This window comes from Carcharhinus amblyrhynchos, chromosome 9 (genome assembly GCF_965287045.1).
Source record: "Carcharhinus amblyrhynchos chromosome 9, sCarAmb.v2.hapA, whole genome shotgun sequence".
In the NCBI taxonomy this organism is placed as follows: Eukaryota; Metazoa; Chordata; class Chondrichthyes; order Carcharhiniformes; family Carcharhinidae; genus Carcharhinus; species Carcharhinus amblyrhynchos.
The window spans coordinates 58687296-58701839 of record NC_137332.1 but is presented as its reverse complement, the minus strand read 5'-3'; the positions used below and the strand labels follow the sequence as shown (position 1 = coordinate 58701839).

Here is a 14544-nt window from a genome sequence, read left to right as displayed (position 1 = left end):
AGGTTCAATTCCAACCTTGGGTCACTGTCTGTATGGAGTTGGCACATTCTCCCTGTGTCTGTGTGGGTTTCCTCCGGGTGCTCTAATTTCCTCCAACAATCCAAAAATGTGCAGATTAGGTAGATTAGCCATGGTAAATGCAGAGTTAAGGGGATAGGACAGGATGATGGGCCTGAATATGGTACTCTTTTGGAGAGTCGGTGCATGCTCAATGGGCCGAATGGCCACCTCCTATACTGTAGTGATTCTGCAGATTCTATGGCGACTTGCAGAATCAAATGTGCTGATGTTACAAAGGGTAGCTGGTTTGAAATGAAGGTTTCTTTAGATCCAATTTTGGAGTTCCAGTGATGTGAGTTCATGAATGTAAATGCATTTCTAATGCAAACCCTGCTCAACATCTGAAATGGATTTAGTTGAATACCTGACTTCCAGAACGCATTAGATGATGTTCAGCTTCTGTTAGGAGGCGATATCCATTGCCTTTCCACGTACAATATGCTTTGGCTTCATGATAGTTGATTTCCACTGGCCAATCCCATGGCATTGGAAGAATATCAAACATCGCTCTGTACCTGTAGAAATGAATGCAAATGGAATTTCCCAGCTTAGCATTTGTTTCCTATTTGTTCCCCTTTTCCCCCTGAAAGCATTCCTTCACTGGGGAGTTCTCTGTACTTCATCAGAGTGACTATTCTTGTGATCACAATTAGTAGTGAAAACACTGGCTGATTCTCTTCTTTCTGACCCCCAGAGTAACAGGGCAGGAGTTCCCAAACTGTGAGTCGGACAACAATTGGGGTTGCAAGCTCCCTCTCCTCTGTGACAGCAATAGCAAGTAGGGAGCGCAGCCTCAATAGTAGCAGTCATGGGACTGATGCCAAGGAATCTTGTCATGCATGTATTGTGTCTTGCCCTGGTCCAGTGGGTCAAATCAAAAGACTGATCAATTCCTTAGGCAAAGCCCACTGTCATAACTCTGTCCACCACCACTAAGCACTGCAACCCCCCACCCCACCCCCACCCCCACCCCAGCTCTCGCTCCAGGGTCACAGTTATTTTTGAAGCTTCAAAATGGAGCCACAGTGGGTGAAGTTTTGGGGAGCACTGCAAGCTCAAACCCCATCACCATCACTTGGCATAGATGAGAGATTGAACAACTTAATTAATTATTTAGTGCATTTTTCCCCTTTTTACTCCTCGACTCAAATGCATCAGTGTAACTTTTAGAACCAGATGTGAATTCAACCAGAAGTTGAGCAGGAAGTTGAGCCTCCTGTCCAATGTTCAAAGTAATGTCATGTTGTATTTTCTGTAGGCGTCAGGAATGCCTCTGACTGGGAGCATGTCTACAGGTGGTCTATAAACCACATGCAAATCACTCTTACAGTGGACACGATATAACAATAATCAAGTCACTGTCATGAATAAAATGCAGCAGAATGACTTTTTCACTAAAAAAAACATGATATTTATTTACCTCTGGTCATGCTACACAGATTCTATCTAGAGCTTTAGATAAACCAGGAAGCTTGGAGTTACCTGTACACCGGCATTTCTTCCTCAACAGACATGACCTCTTCAACATCATTCAGAAATCCATTCTGCTTGCAGCTGGGAGGTTCTTGTGCTTCTTCACTGGTTTTACGGATTTTACCTGGTTGACAATGGGAATAACCCGCAAGGGTAGTTCCACAGCCAGACTTGCATCCTATTGAAAGTGGAAGGTTAAAACCTCTTAGCTTCATGGTTCTTAAGAGTTTATGGCATCAAAACAATGTTTCAAACCTATCCTGCCTTGACGTTGCGAATTTATTGAGTGATTAACACAGGAAATTCCCTGTTGCCTTAGTCAAGTGGCCATCCCCATTTTTTGTGAGTTTAGCCAGTGAGAGCTGCCAGGTTATTCTGATATGAGGATCATTGCAGCTGAGACCAATGCTGGCTTGCTCCAATGTTCACATAGGCATGCGTTCCAGCAGTGAACTAATGGACAGGAATCAATGCGAACCCTGGCCGTTTTGACTCTTTTGAGTGGCAAGAGACGGAGACAAATGCCCATCATCCTCCTAGCACCTGAGCTCAGCTCATACAACAAAACTCAAGGATTGAAGTCGGCACCCTCTGGTCCATTTGGTAGATAAAGACTGGCATGATGCATTCCCTATCTCTGGAATGCTGATTATATTGCAACTTACTGAACCAAGATGGGCAATCTGGAATTGCTTAGCCTTGAGTGTCTGAAATAGATATCAGTGTTGCGGATCATCATTTACTGATTCCACAGAAACTCCAAACCTTAAAGAAACATTTAATTGTGGTACTGTCAGTGTTTCTGGTTGAAAGGTACTTTTTACCATTTATATAGATGATCTGGAGGAGGGAACCGAGTGTAGAGTGTCGAAATTTGCTGATGACACCAAGATTGGGGGAACGGCAAATTGTGCGGAGGGTGTGGAGAGTCTGCAGAAGGATCTAGATAGGCTGGGCGAATGGGCCAGGAAATGGCAAATGGAATTTAATGTTGGCAAGTGTGAGGTGGTCCACTTTGGTAGGAAAAATGGTAGGAAGGACTATTACTTACGAGGCGAAAAACTGCAGCAGGCGACGGTGCAGAGGGATAAATATAAAATATAAAATATAAAAGTAGGGAGGTCTTGCTGCAGCTGTATAGGGCATTGGTGAGGCCGCAACTGGAGTACTGTGCGCATTTTTGGGCGCCGCACCTGCGCAAAGATATTTTGGCCTTGGAGGGAGTGCAGAGGAGGTTTACTAGGCTGATACCGGAGTTGAGGGGGTTGAGCTATGAGGATAGGCTGAATAAACTGGGCTTGTACTCGTTAGAGTTTAGAAGAATGAGAGGAGATCTCAGTGAGACGTATAAGATGATGAATGGGATGGATAGGATAGAGGTGGAAAGACTCTTCCCGCTCAAAAAAGACAATAGGACTAGGGGGCACAACCTCAAGATAAAAAGGGGGTGGTTTAGAACGGAGTTGAGGAGGAACTTCTTCACTCAAAGGGTGATGAATCTCTGGAATTCTCTGCCCGTTGAAGTGGTGGAGGCTGCCTCGCTAAATATTTTTAAGACGCGGGTTGATGGGTTTTTGATAGGAGAGGGGATTAAGGGTTATGGGGAGAGGGCGGGAAAGTGGAACTGAGCAGCGACAGATCAGCCATGATCTTATTGAATGGCGGGGCAGGCTCGAAGGGCTGGATGGCCTACTCCTGCTCCTATTTCTTATGTTCTTATGTTCTTATGAAATGTTTTTGAAGTGAAGCCTGTCTATCCTGTACCCTTGTAACATGGGTGCAAGGTTACACATTCACATCACTCTCCTGAAAAGGTTTATGACATAACTGGTCAAATCAGTTTTACAGGGGATGCAGATTTAAAGTAATTTCATTTCCCTGTTTTTACAACCCTAACTTTAATTTGAATAATCCTCCTGCCTCTTAGAAGATAAAAACATGTGAGTGTTAATTTGTTACCTAATTTAAAAAACAGAGCTAATTCTGCAATTTAACAATCCCAACAAGAAGGCACATGTGCAGAGAATGTGCAGCATGTAAAGCTGCAAAATTGTAGCTTCTATCCCCAATCCATCACAGAATCACACAGTGTAGAAGAGGGCCTTTGGTCCATCAAGTCTGCACCAACACATTAGAAACCCCTGACCTACCTAAGTCCCCTTCAACTGAGGGTACAGCTGCTCCTTATCCATTCTGTCCACGCTCTCATAATCTTGTACACCTCAATCAGGTTGCCCCTCAGTTTTCTCTGCTCCTACCCAATAAATACAACCATACCCAATTTGTCTTCATAATTTAAATGTTCCATTCCAGGCAGAATCTTGGTGAATCTCCTCTGCACCCGACCCCATGCAATCATTGAACATAGAACAGTACAGCACAGTACAGGCCCTTCGACCCCCAATGTTGTGCCAAGCTATGTCCAATCCCAAGATCAAGCTATCCCCTACCTATCATTCTGGTGTGCTCCATGTGCCTATCCAATAACCGCTTGAAAGTTCCAAAAGTGTCCGACTCCACTATCACAGCAGGCGGTGTATTCCACACCCCAACCACTCTCTGAGTGAAGAATCTACCTCAGACATCCCTCCTATATCTCCCACCGTGAACCTTATAGTTATGCCCCCTAGTAACAGCTACATCCACCCGAGGAAATAATCTCTGCACATCCACTCTATTTATCCCCCTCATCATCTTATAGACCTCTATTAAGTCATCTCTCATCCTCCTCCACTCCAAAGAGAAAAGCCCCAGCTCCCTCAACATAAGGCCTACTCTCCAACCAGGCAGCATCCTGGTAAATCTCCCCTGCACTTTCTCAATGCTTCCACATCCTTCTTATAATGAGGTCACCAGAACTGAACACAATATGCCAAATGTGGTCTCACCAACGTCCAGTATAGTTGCAGCATAACCTCACAGTTCTTAAACTCAAAGCCCCTGTTAATAAATGCTAACACACTATAAGCCCTCTTCACAGCTCTATCCACTTGAGTGGCAACCTTCAGAGATCTGTGGATATAAGCCTCAAGATCTCTCTGTTCCCCCACATTCCTTAGAACCCTGCCATTGACTCTGTAATCTGCATTCAAGTTTGTCCTACCTAAAGGACCAAAATCACATCCTTCCAATAATGTGGTGACCAGAACTGCACACAGTACTCTAGCTGTGGCCTCACCAAAGTTCTATACAACTCCAACATGACTTCCCTGCTCTGGCTCCGGGGTAGATGGGACCAGTATGAGCTGAAGGGGTGGCTCACAAACAGAGCCAGGACAGAGTTCCATGCTGAGCATTTCACTAATGGCATTGAGGAGGATTTAGACAACTTGGCTGGGTTTTGGAAACCAGGTGAAATTATCAGAGGGCAATATCAAACTGTACAGAATACTGGGGAGACGGGTAGCAAGAGAATAGAGTAAGTTAATAGTTATGGTCAGAGCGAGGGAAAAAGTAATACAGTGTCAAGCAGGGTCAAAGTGCATGTCTGAGAATGCATGGAGTGTGTGTTGGAGGGCCGAAGGGCCTATTTCCTGTGCTGTACTGTTCCATAAAGTTGGTGGTGAATATCAGGCGCAGGTTGCCAAGTGGAATTACAATGTCCCAGAGAGGGCAAGGACAGAATCGATTTGGTTAGAGCTAAGGAATAAAATAGATGCAATAACATTGCTCAATGTGCTCAATCGGCCAGAAACTAATGGGAAGGATGTTGAGGAACAAACCTGCTAGGAAATGACAGAGAGCTGCGAATATTATAGAGTTATGTATACATAATAATATACAAGGGAGACTTCAATGATCCACACATTGGATTGGATAGTAGTATTGTAAAGGACAGAGTGGGCCAGGATTGTGTATTGGGAAATTTGTTACAACAGCACTTGTCCAGTCCAATGGGAAATGGACCTGGTTCTTGGGAATGAGGCAGGAGTCAAGTAGATGGGAGAGCATACGGAGACAATGATCATTGTGTGGTAAGGTTTAGGATTATAATGGAAAAGGACAATGAACAATCCAGAGTGAGATCAATGACTTGGGGAAAGCCAACTTCAATGGGCCTAATAAACTGAAGCCAAAGGCTGGCAGGAAAAATGGGAGCAGAACATTGGGCTGCCTTCAATGAAAAGATGGTTTTGGCAGTCAACATGTTCTTTCTTCGAAAGGGCAAACGAATGCAGAGCTCCTTGGATGACAAAGAAGGTAGAAATTAAGATAAAGAAGACAGGTAGAAAATGCAATTGAGAACCAGGCTGAAAATAGGAAGTCGGAGGGCAGTTGAAAAAAGCTAGAGAAGCATAAAGCATAAAAAGAATACTTCTCCAGACATATGAATACAAAAAGAGTGGTAAAATGAGGAGAAGGGCTGATTAGGGACTAAAATGGAGTCTTACATATTGGAATCAGAAGGCATAGCTAAGGTATTAAGTGAACGCTTTGCACCTGCTGTTACTAAGGGAAAAGATGCCACCTATGGTGAACAGGACAAAATTCAATCATTAGAGGGGTTTAAAATTGGTAATGAGGGGATGTTAGAAAGTCTGTACTTAAAGAGGACAAGCCTGGAACTAGGCAAGATATGTCCATGGGTACTGAGGGAAGTGAGAGGGGAAATTGGAGAGGCCATAATTTTTCAATCTTCCTTTGACTTGGGTAGGTGTGATGTCAGAGGACTGGAGAATTGCAAACGTTACTCCTTTGGTCAAAAAGGGTGCCAGGATAAGTCCAGCAACCGGTCATTTTAACTTTGATGGCCAGAAAACTTCCTGAAACTGTAATTCGGGACAGAATTGATAGTCACGTAGACAACTGTGGGTTAATTAAGGAGAGTAAAAAGTCTGACAACACCAGATTTAAGTCCAACGCCAGCATATCCACATCTTAATTAAGGAGAACCAGATGGATTTCTTAAGGGAAAATTGTGCTTACCTGACATGTTGGAGTTTCTCAAAGTGATAACAGGGAGAGGGTCAACTTGGGCAATGCTGTTGATGTGGTACACACGGACTTTCAAAAGGCATTTGATACAGTGTCCCAAAACTGAATGGTGAGAAAGCTTATAGAATGAAAAGGGACAGTTGCCTAATGGATTCAAGATTGATTGAGGGGCAGGAGGCGAAGTAATGGTCAGTAGATGTTTCTCGGGCTTGAGGCAGGTTTGCAGTGTAGTTCCTCAGGGTTGGGTATTGGGATCCTGATTGGAGAATTCCAAAATTGGATTTGTTAAATTAAATTGCTCTGCTGGGCTGGAGTCTGAGGTGATTGCGCACAATGAGAGTACAGTTTACTACATGCTGATGTTCTCTGTGAGTTATTGGCTGACACAGCAACCTCAAAACTTGTTCTGGAGCCAAGGGGAAAGGATCTGTCAGTGAATTCAGGGCAGTCGGTCCTGTCCCTGGAGCAGGTAAAAGACCTCAAGGAGCAGGAGGGGGCAACTATGTTTCCAAAGGTTTATTCCTGAGAAGAATGAAGAGATTGAGTAGCGTGATCTATCTCCTCGGGTCTAGGGGGCTGAGAGGTGATCTCGGCTTAGGAAAGCGGTGCTAGGGAAGGGAATGAAACTAGAGCTCTGAGAACAGGCAGCTGGAAAGGTAGACATACTTGTGAGCTAATGACATCTGATGAAACAAAATAAAGCTTCGTATCAGAAACAAAGATAAACAGAAAGTGCTGGAAATACTCAGCTGGACAGGGGCACAAGTTCCAGCTCAATGAACAGCTCTCAGAGAGGTAATTCAGCCGAAATGTGAACATGGCAAAATTTTCCAAACCTCCCACTTGCTCTCCACCATCCCCCACCCCAACCAGCACCCCAACCACATGCTTTACAGTAGCAGAGATGGCCCGTCATTAGCCAGTGGTGGGATCTTCCAGTCCCGTGGCTGTCACAGGTTTTTCCATTGTTTACACTCTCCAGCGATGGGGAACCTGCTGGAGGAAACAGCTGGAAAAGCTCAATCTCTGCTTCTCTTTTCTACAAGGGCAGGTGGTACAGCACAGTTCAACTTGGTGCGTTCCATGGTAATACGACCAGACACGCCCGTCACAATATTAGGAAAAGGTAGAACCTCAGCACATACGGGGAAAAGGCAGGGGAATGGCACCAAGTTATAATGACAAGATGAAGCGGAGTATGTGTGCTGTCACCCCATTTTCTAATGTACACAACTACCTCAGTGTGTTTGTCACTGCAGCTGTACTGAAATCCAACAGGGGCCGTTGTGTGGACCAGCAGAATCGGAGAACATTTGCACGGGCCTGATCTGAATTTTAGTTTAAATGCCCACATACAAATGGTGCATTGAAGGTGAGAAAAGGAGCTTTTTGTGAGAAGCAGTTTGAGAAGGAACAGTAAGCATGGTGGGCAGCTGTAAAAATATATTGGATGGAATTTTTTTCAAAAAAATTCTAACTGGAGGTTTCCTCACCCGTTTTTTTCAGCAAAGTATGTCATAGTAATTTATGGCACTCTGTGCAAATGAAGGCCGTAATGTGAATCTCGCCAGTAGTGGGAGTGGAGTCTCAGCCTGTCTGTGAGGCTGGCAATTGAGCTCTAGGGGCGCCATTGCACAGGAACTCTGAGCTCCCAGTATACTGTGCACACAGTATACACAATGTACTGGGAGATCTGTCACTGGACACCAGACAGGGTGAACCCAATTTTTCACCTCTCACTTTACCTCACCACACCGATTAGATCCCCTCCTTGTTCTCTTGACTTTTACAACTTCTTGCTCTGAACAAGGGACGTTTTGCCATTCTGTAATATCCTGCAATGCCATGTTAAAGTATATAGTGGATATGGGCATGTTTTATAAGTTATCACATGGGAATTAATTACTTTAATAGAAATGTACTGGAGTGCACCAATGAAATTATTAAATGTTTCAGTATAATTAACTTCTGTGATTTTAAATCAGCTTACTCAAGGAAGACTGGTCACCCTAATTAGAAATTCTTATTTTTAACAACAAACTTGTTTCAGATATGTGAGTAAAACATGACCCATTACCTATCACTCAAATGCATCAAAGAATGAATATAAATAAGCATATATTTCTCTTATTCAAACTCGTTGTGCTTGTTCATGTAGATTTTCCATTAACGATTTTGCAAATTAATTGGTGGTGGAAAGCCTGACCTAACCAGTACCACGCTCCCTCAAAGTCTGCACTCCTCACACCAAGTGTGGAATCACAGAATTAACTCTGATAATTTAACCTGTTCTCATAACACACATCTGACCAAGTTACAAGTAGGTTTGATCTAATTATTTAAATATGGCATCATTGGTAAATGCACTGTTAAAAAGCCAGATTTGATCCTTTATAATTTGTTTCTAAATAAAGAAATTGGAAGTAGATTTGGGACAGATTTCAGAAATTTGTTCCAAGATAACATTGATTCAATAGCTAGATCCTGCATAGACATTGTGAAGCTGACATAGCGAAATGGAATGGGACTTGTTGCCACAGTAATTTAGTATGAGAAATATGTCACAGAAGTGTGGCTGCAAATTGTGACAAGAGGAAGTAAGATTTGTAGACAATAAATTTGCATCTTACACCACAAGTGCTTGGATGTATTCATTTCAACAAGATTATTTATTGATTTTGGGGAGATGTTGGCTTCTCCCAAAATAATATTATTTTCTCCTTCAGATGCTGATCGAACTTTCTGCTATTAGGAGTATTTTTTATTTTTGTTGAGGGTCTGTACCAATACGATTCCTCGCCTTGTGATCTGCCCCTTGACGGCTTTCATATGACCTCCCGGAGTGCGAGAGAATGTGTTACCTTATTGTGTGAAATGGCTGCTGAGGAAAACCAGGGACTTCTACCTTTTGTACAGACCCAGAATGTCGGGTGCTGAGCTTGACGGAATGTCATCCACTCCCAGCCTTCCTTGGTCCAGTAGGTCCTCCTTCTATATCCTCCAGCCTGCACAAACTTCAGGTATTCCTCATTTGTTATGAGGTATTTGCTGGCTTCAAACTCTGGCACACTGTAGGATTGCATGAGAGATCAGTTACAACAATTTACATCTGTACAGCACCTTGAATATAATTTAATGTCCCACCGTTAATGAAGCAACTTGCATTTATTTAGCATCTTTAAAACCTCAGTTTCTTTCCCAAAGAGCTTCCCAGACAGTGAAGTAGTTTTGAAGTGTAATCATTCTTGTAAAATGCGCAGCAAGGTCCCATAAACAGCAAATAGACAAATGATCAAATTATCTATTTTGGCCAAGCTGATTGAGACAAAAATATTAACCACAATGCCAGGAAAACTCATTTGTTCCTTTCCAAAGAGTAACGTGGAATGATTTACATCAATTTGAGAGAGAAAATAGGATCTTAGTTTTGTGTTTTATCTGAAAGTTGGGCACCTCTGACAATGCAGCACTCTCTCAGTGCTGCAATGGTGTGAGTATAGGTTATGTCCTTAAATCTCTAGAATGGGACTTGGGTCCACAATCTTCTGCATTAGGGGAAGACTGTTACTGCTGAGCAGGGGTGACTCCAGTTAAAATATGGAGAGATCTTAAGAAAGTACAGAATCAGAAAAGGGTAAAATCCATAATAGGAGCATAAGTGATTTGGAATATATACATAGTATCAATAGTTCATGTAAAATGTACCTGCTATGGAATCTACTCCACTCATTTAAGCTCAAGAGAGAATGTTTTATATAAATATTCCGAGTCCGAAATAATTGAGCAAAATTCCACGACATCATCCATCCCTACTTCTTCACATTCAAAGCCGGTGGTTAGCTTCCACAGACATTATGGTGTCCCCAGGAATACTGAAATCATCGTGCTCCATGAAGTTTTGATTAGTTTTATTCATAATTTTCTTTTCAAACATGTATCCTATTCTTAAACAGACTATGGGGCTTGGCAGTGTAGTTGATACATTACTATACTGGTGATCTGGTGTCCTTGACTGAAACCAGAAAGCTGGTATCAGTCAAAGTGACCATGATGTTGTTGGATAATTCACTCGTGTCCTTTTAGGGAATGAAGTCTGTCCAATCTCCTTGTCTGACCAATATGTAATCACCTCGTAGTGACTGGCTCTTAGCTGCCCTTTGAACTGGCCTAACAAACCATTCCGTTGTATGAACATAAGAACATAAGAAATAGGAGCAGGAGTAGGCCATCTGGCCCTTCGAGCCTGCCCCGCCATTCAATAAGATCATGGCTGATCTGTCGTGGCTCAGTTCCACATTCCCGCCCTCTCCCCATAACCCTTAATCCCCTCTCTTATCAAAAACCCATCAACCCGCGTCTTAAAAATATTTAGCGAGGCAGCCTCCACCGCTTCAACAGGCAGAGAATTCCAGAGATTCACCACCCTTTGAGTGAAGAAGTTCCTCCTCAACTCCGTTCTAAACCGCCCCCCCTTTATCTTGAGGCTGTGCCCTCTAGTCCTACTGTCCTTTCTGAGTGGGAAGAGTCTCTCCACCTCTATCCTATCCATCCCATTCATCATCTTATATGTCTCAAGCCACTCACTGAATCAAAGAGGCAGTCCACCACCATCATCATCTCCTCAGGGCAACTAGAGATGGGCAATAAATGCAGTGATGTCCGTGTTCAAGAATAAATAGAGCAATAAAATCACACAGTTATCCTTTCAACAATTTATTCTTCACCTTTTGTTGCTGGAGTTTGTACTCCATGTGAAAGATTTTTTAATCTCCGGTATCTAATTAATTTTAAACTGGTGTTCTTCAGTCCTGTACTCCTAGGTCAATAGCTGACTTTCCACCACATCTCCCAAATTATTCCCTAATTTCCTTCCTTCTGTAAAATCCAATTCTTGGCTAAGCGTGAACATTCTATTTGCTGAAATTTTAACGTATAAAAACAATCTATTCTCTTTCACCCTCTGTACATACACTGTTATCATCTGTCCATATTCATTGTCCCAACCGTAAGATGGGAAATTCCTTGGTTTACCATAAGTAACTTCAGAAGCTGGGACTTTGATCAGAGGGTTGTTGAATGCTGTTAGCCCTAAAGGTAAAAGATGAGTAAATCAATCATTTTGTTAATTATTTCATGGTTTTCTACTTGGAGCGTACGTTGTGCTATCCCTGTATAAAAATGGTAACAACTACAGAATACAAAATCCCACAATTTGACCAGGTTATTTCGTAGAATCATAAAGTCTCTACAATACAGAAGGGGGCCATTTGGCCCATCGAGCCTGCACTGACAACAATCCCACATAGGTCCTATCTCCATAAGCCCACATATTTACCCTCATAATCCCCCTGACGTAAGGGACAATTGAGCATGGCCAATCAACCTAACCCACACATCTTTGGAGTGTGGGAGGAAACCAGAGCACCCAGAGGAAACCCACGCAAACACGGGGAGAATGTGCAAACTTCACGCAGGCAGTGACCTGCGGCTGGAATTAACCCAGATCCCTAGCGCTGTGAGGCAGCAATGCTAACCATTGTGCCACTGTGCCACTGCGACATCCATTATTTAATTTTCTATTTGAACTCTTTTTCGTCTGATTATCCCATATCCCAAACCAGTTGAAACCACAAATGAAACGACAGTTAACCTGCAGTTGGGCCTCTGCCAGTGTTGCCTGAAACAGCCACTGGGACAGGAATCACACTGATGGAGGGATGACCCGACATCCACTTTTCCTTTATTACCTGTGGTAAAGTAGAAGAGCCTCCACAGCAGTGGCTCACTGTGAAAACTCCCATGCAGTCATCCAAGGCTGGAATGGAACCGGGTCCCTGGTGCTGTGAGGCAGCAGTGCTAACCACTGTGCCACCATGCCATCTAAACCATTAACTCTTTTCCACTCCACCAAATTTGTCAGAATTGCTGCACATAGAAGTAAAATTCATTGAATCCCCACAATGCAGAAGTGCACAGACCACAATCCCGTTCAGGCACTGTTCTCTGTAACCCTGCGTATTTACCCTACTAGTCCCTTGACACACTGGGCAATTTTAACATGGCCAATCAACCTAACCTGCACATCTTTGGACTGTGGAAGGAAACCAGAGCACCCAGAGGAAACCCACACAGACACAGAGAGGATGTGCAAACTCCACACTAGTAGTGGCCAAAGCCAGAACTGAAGCTGGGTCCCTGGTATTGTGATTGAGCAAAGCTAACCACTGGACCACTGTGCTGCCCCATGGTACAATATGTACATGGTGTCAGAAGTGTTCTAAGAAGAGAATCCTATGGGCTCCCACAATCAATCACTCTGAGAACAGTATGCCAACATAGAAAAGTAATGTATCATTTAGAAATGTTAGGGAGTCTAAATGTGACTGCTGTACTGACCACTGTTTGATGAGGCATATTTCCAACCTGGTGGCCTTTGAACCAAGTGAACTGGCATCTGACGAATTAACACAGATGAAGTTTCCAAATGGATTCGCTCGTGTTCCAATCCCATGAAAATAGCCCACTGGAAATAAAAATATGAACTAGAATGAACTTTTATTTCACTATTGCCAACCTTACAAGAAAAAGGCTCTGTTGCAATGCACCATATTAATTAGGAAAGGATCAAGTGGGGGAGACTGTAGCACAGTGGTGTTTTCACACAACTAGTGGTTTAAAGACCCAGTGCCATTCTCTGGGGTTCTAGGTTCAAATCCAACCACAGCTTGATGGCAAAATTTGAATTCAGTGAAATTAAAAGTCAAATGATAACCGTTAAATCATCGTAAAAACCCATCTGGTTCATGAACATCCTTTTGGGAGGTGAATCTGCCATCCTTACGTGGTCAGGCCTACATGTGACTCCATATCTGCAGCAATGTAGTTGACTTTTAAACGCCCTCTGAAATGGCCTAATAAGACACCCAGTTCAAGAGGCAATTAGGGATAGGCAATAAATGCTGGTCCCATCAGTGACGCCCATGTTCCAGGAATGAATAAATGAAAAGTCAGTATATTGAATAGGCTTCTCAGGAAAAAAACTCCAGATTCTCCCAATCGTTTGGCCTAACTGTGTCAAATAAACCAAGAAGACCCCAATTTTCATCCATGATACAGAATGAGTTTGTGGACTGTAGATGGGATGATTGTTAAGATATTAGGTAGGACTTTTCTGCCCTTACCAACGATGTGATCTTCCAGTCCTGCCAAAGCCAGCCTGCTGCGGCAGGATGAGTGAGCTACCTGAGATGTTGTAGATATTACCGGGACGAGAAGATCCTGTCAGCAGCCAACCGGGATCCACATCCACCACCAAAAGAGCAAGCTGTGGGGAGGCAGAAAATCTGCCATTGTTGTTGGCCTCAGAGCTGACAATTAGAAAGGGGGGAAAATCCACAGCTACCTCTCATTTAGCATGCCGAATTTCTCCCAGTGTGCTCAATCAAAATGTGCTAAACAAAAATAATTTTCCCGTAAGAAAATTACTGAGGGTGCGTTCGGTTCCTGCCCTGTAATTTTTAAACTAAGCTGTGAGCTGACTGACTCCCATTGTGAACTGAGTCCCATTGTTCTTCCTGTTGGACACAGGCTCACTTGCTGTTGGACAGCAGGAATTGGTGGAGAGGTTATTGGGTTTTGGCATCTACCTCAGTCCCGGGAACAAGCTACTTTCTGGCAGCAGCATGGATGCAGAAAGATGAGTGAATGCCGGGTCTGGAGTCCGAGGCCCCTACTGTGCCCAGAGTCTCGGCATCTTTACCAGCTATTATCAGGGATGGGAGTGGAGTTCTGGGAAAGGCCAGAGTTACTGCTGGGAGAGCCTGGAGTAGCCCGAGTAGGGGGACAAGAACAGAAAGATCCCATCCTACCAGGAGAGCTTGGGAATTGGCCCAATCCCATCAGGAGAGGATGATAAATTCCACCTGTCCAATCAGAAGAGTCTGGGAATTATTCCTGTTCCACCAGCAGAGGCTGGGAATCAATCTGTGTGCCATCAGTAGAAGCTAGTTCCAAAAAGGACAATGTGGAATATTTCATTGTCCCAACACAGCAGACTGGAACATAGATATCTAATAA

At 43.5% G+C, this 14544-nt stretch overlaps 1 protein-coding gene across 1 annotated transcript in view; it reads right to left on the bottom strand.

The window, feature by feature from the left end:
- Positions 1–14544, bottom strand: part of LOC145348567 (uncharacterized) — a 76122-nt gene that overhangs the window by 33368 nt on the left and 28210 nt on the right. Inside the window, exons 7-11 of the mRNA XM_080196757.1 lie at positions 12865–12991; positions 11439–11556; positions 9374–9537; positions 1543–1711; positions 425–575 (exon numbers count right to left, since the gene is read on the bottom strand). Of these exons, the coding sequence (XP_080052883.1) occupies positions 425–575; positions 1543–1711; positions 9374–9537; positions 11439–11556; positions 12865–12991 (729 nt within the window). The remainder of the gene's footprint in view (positions 1–424; positions 576–1542; positions 1712–9373; positions 9538–11438; positions 11557–12864; positions 12992–14544) is intronic.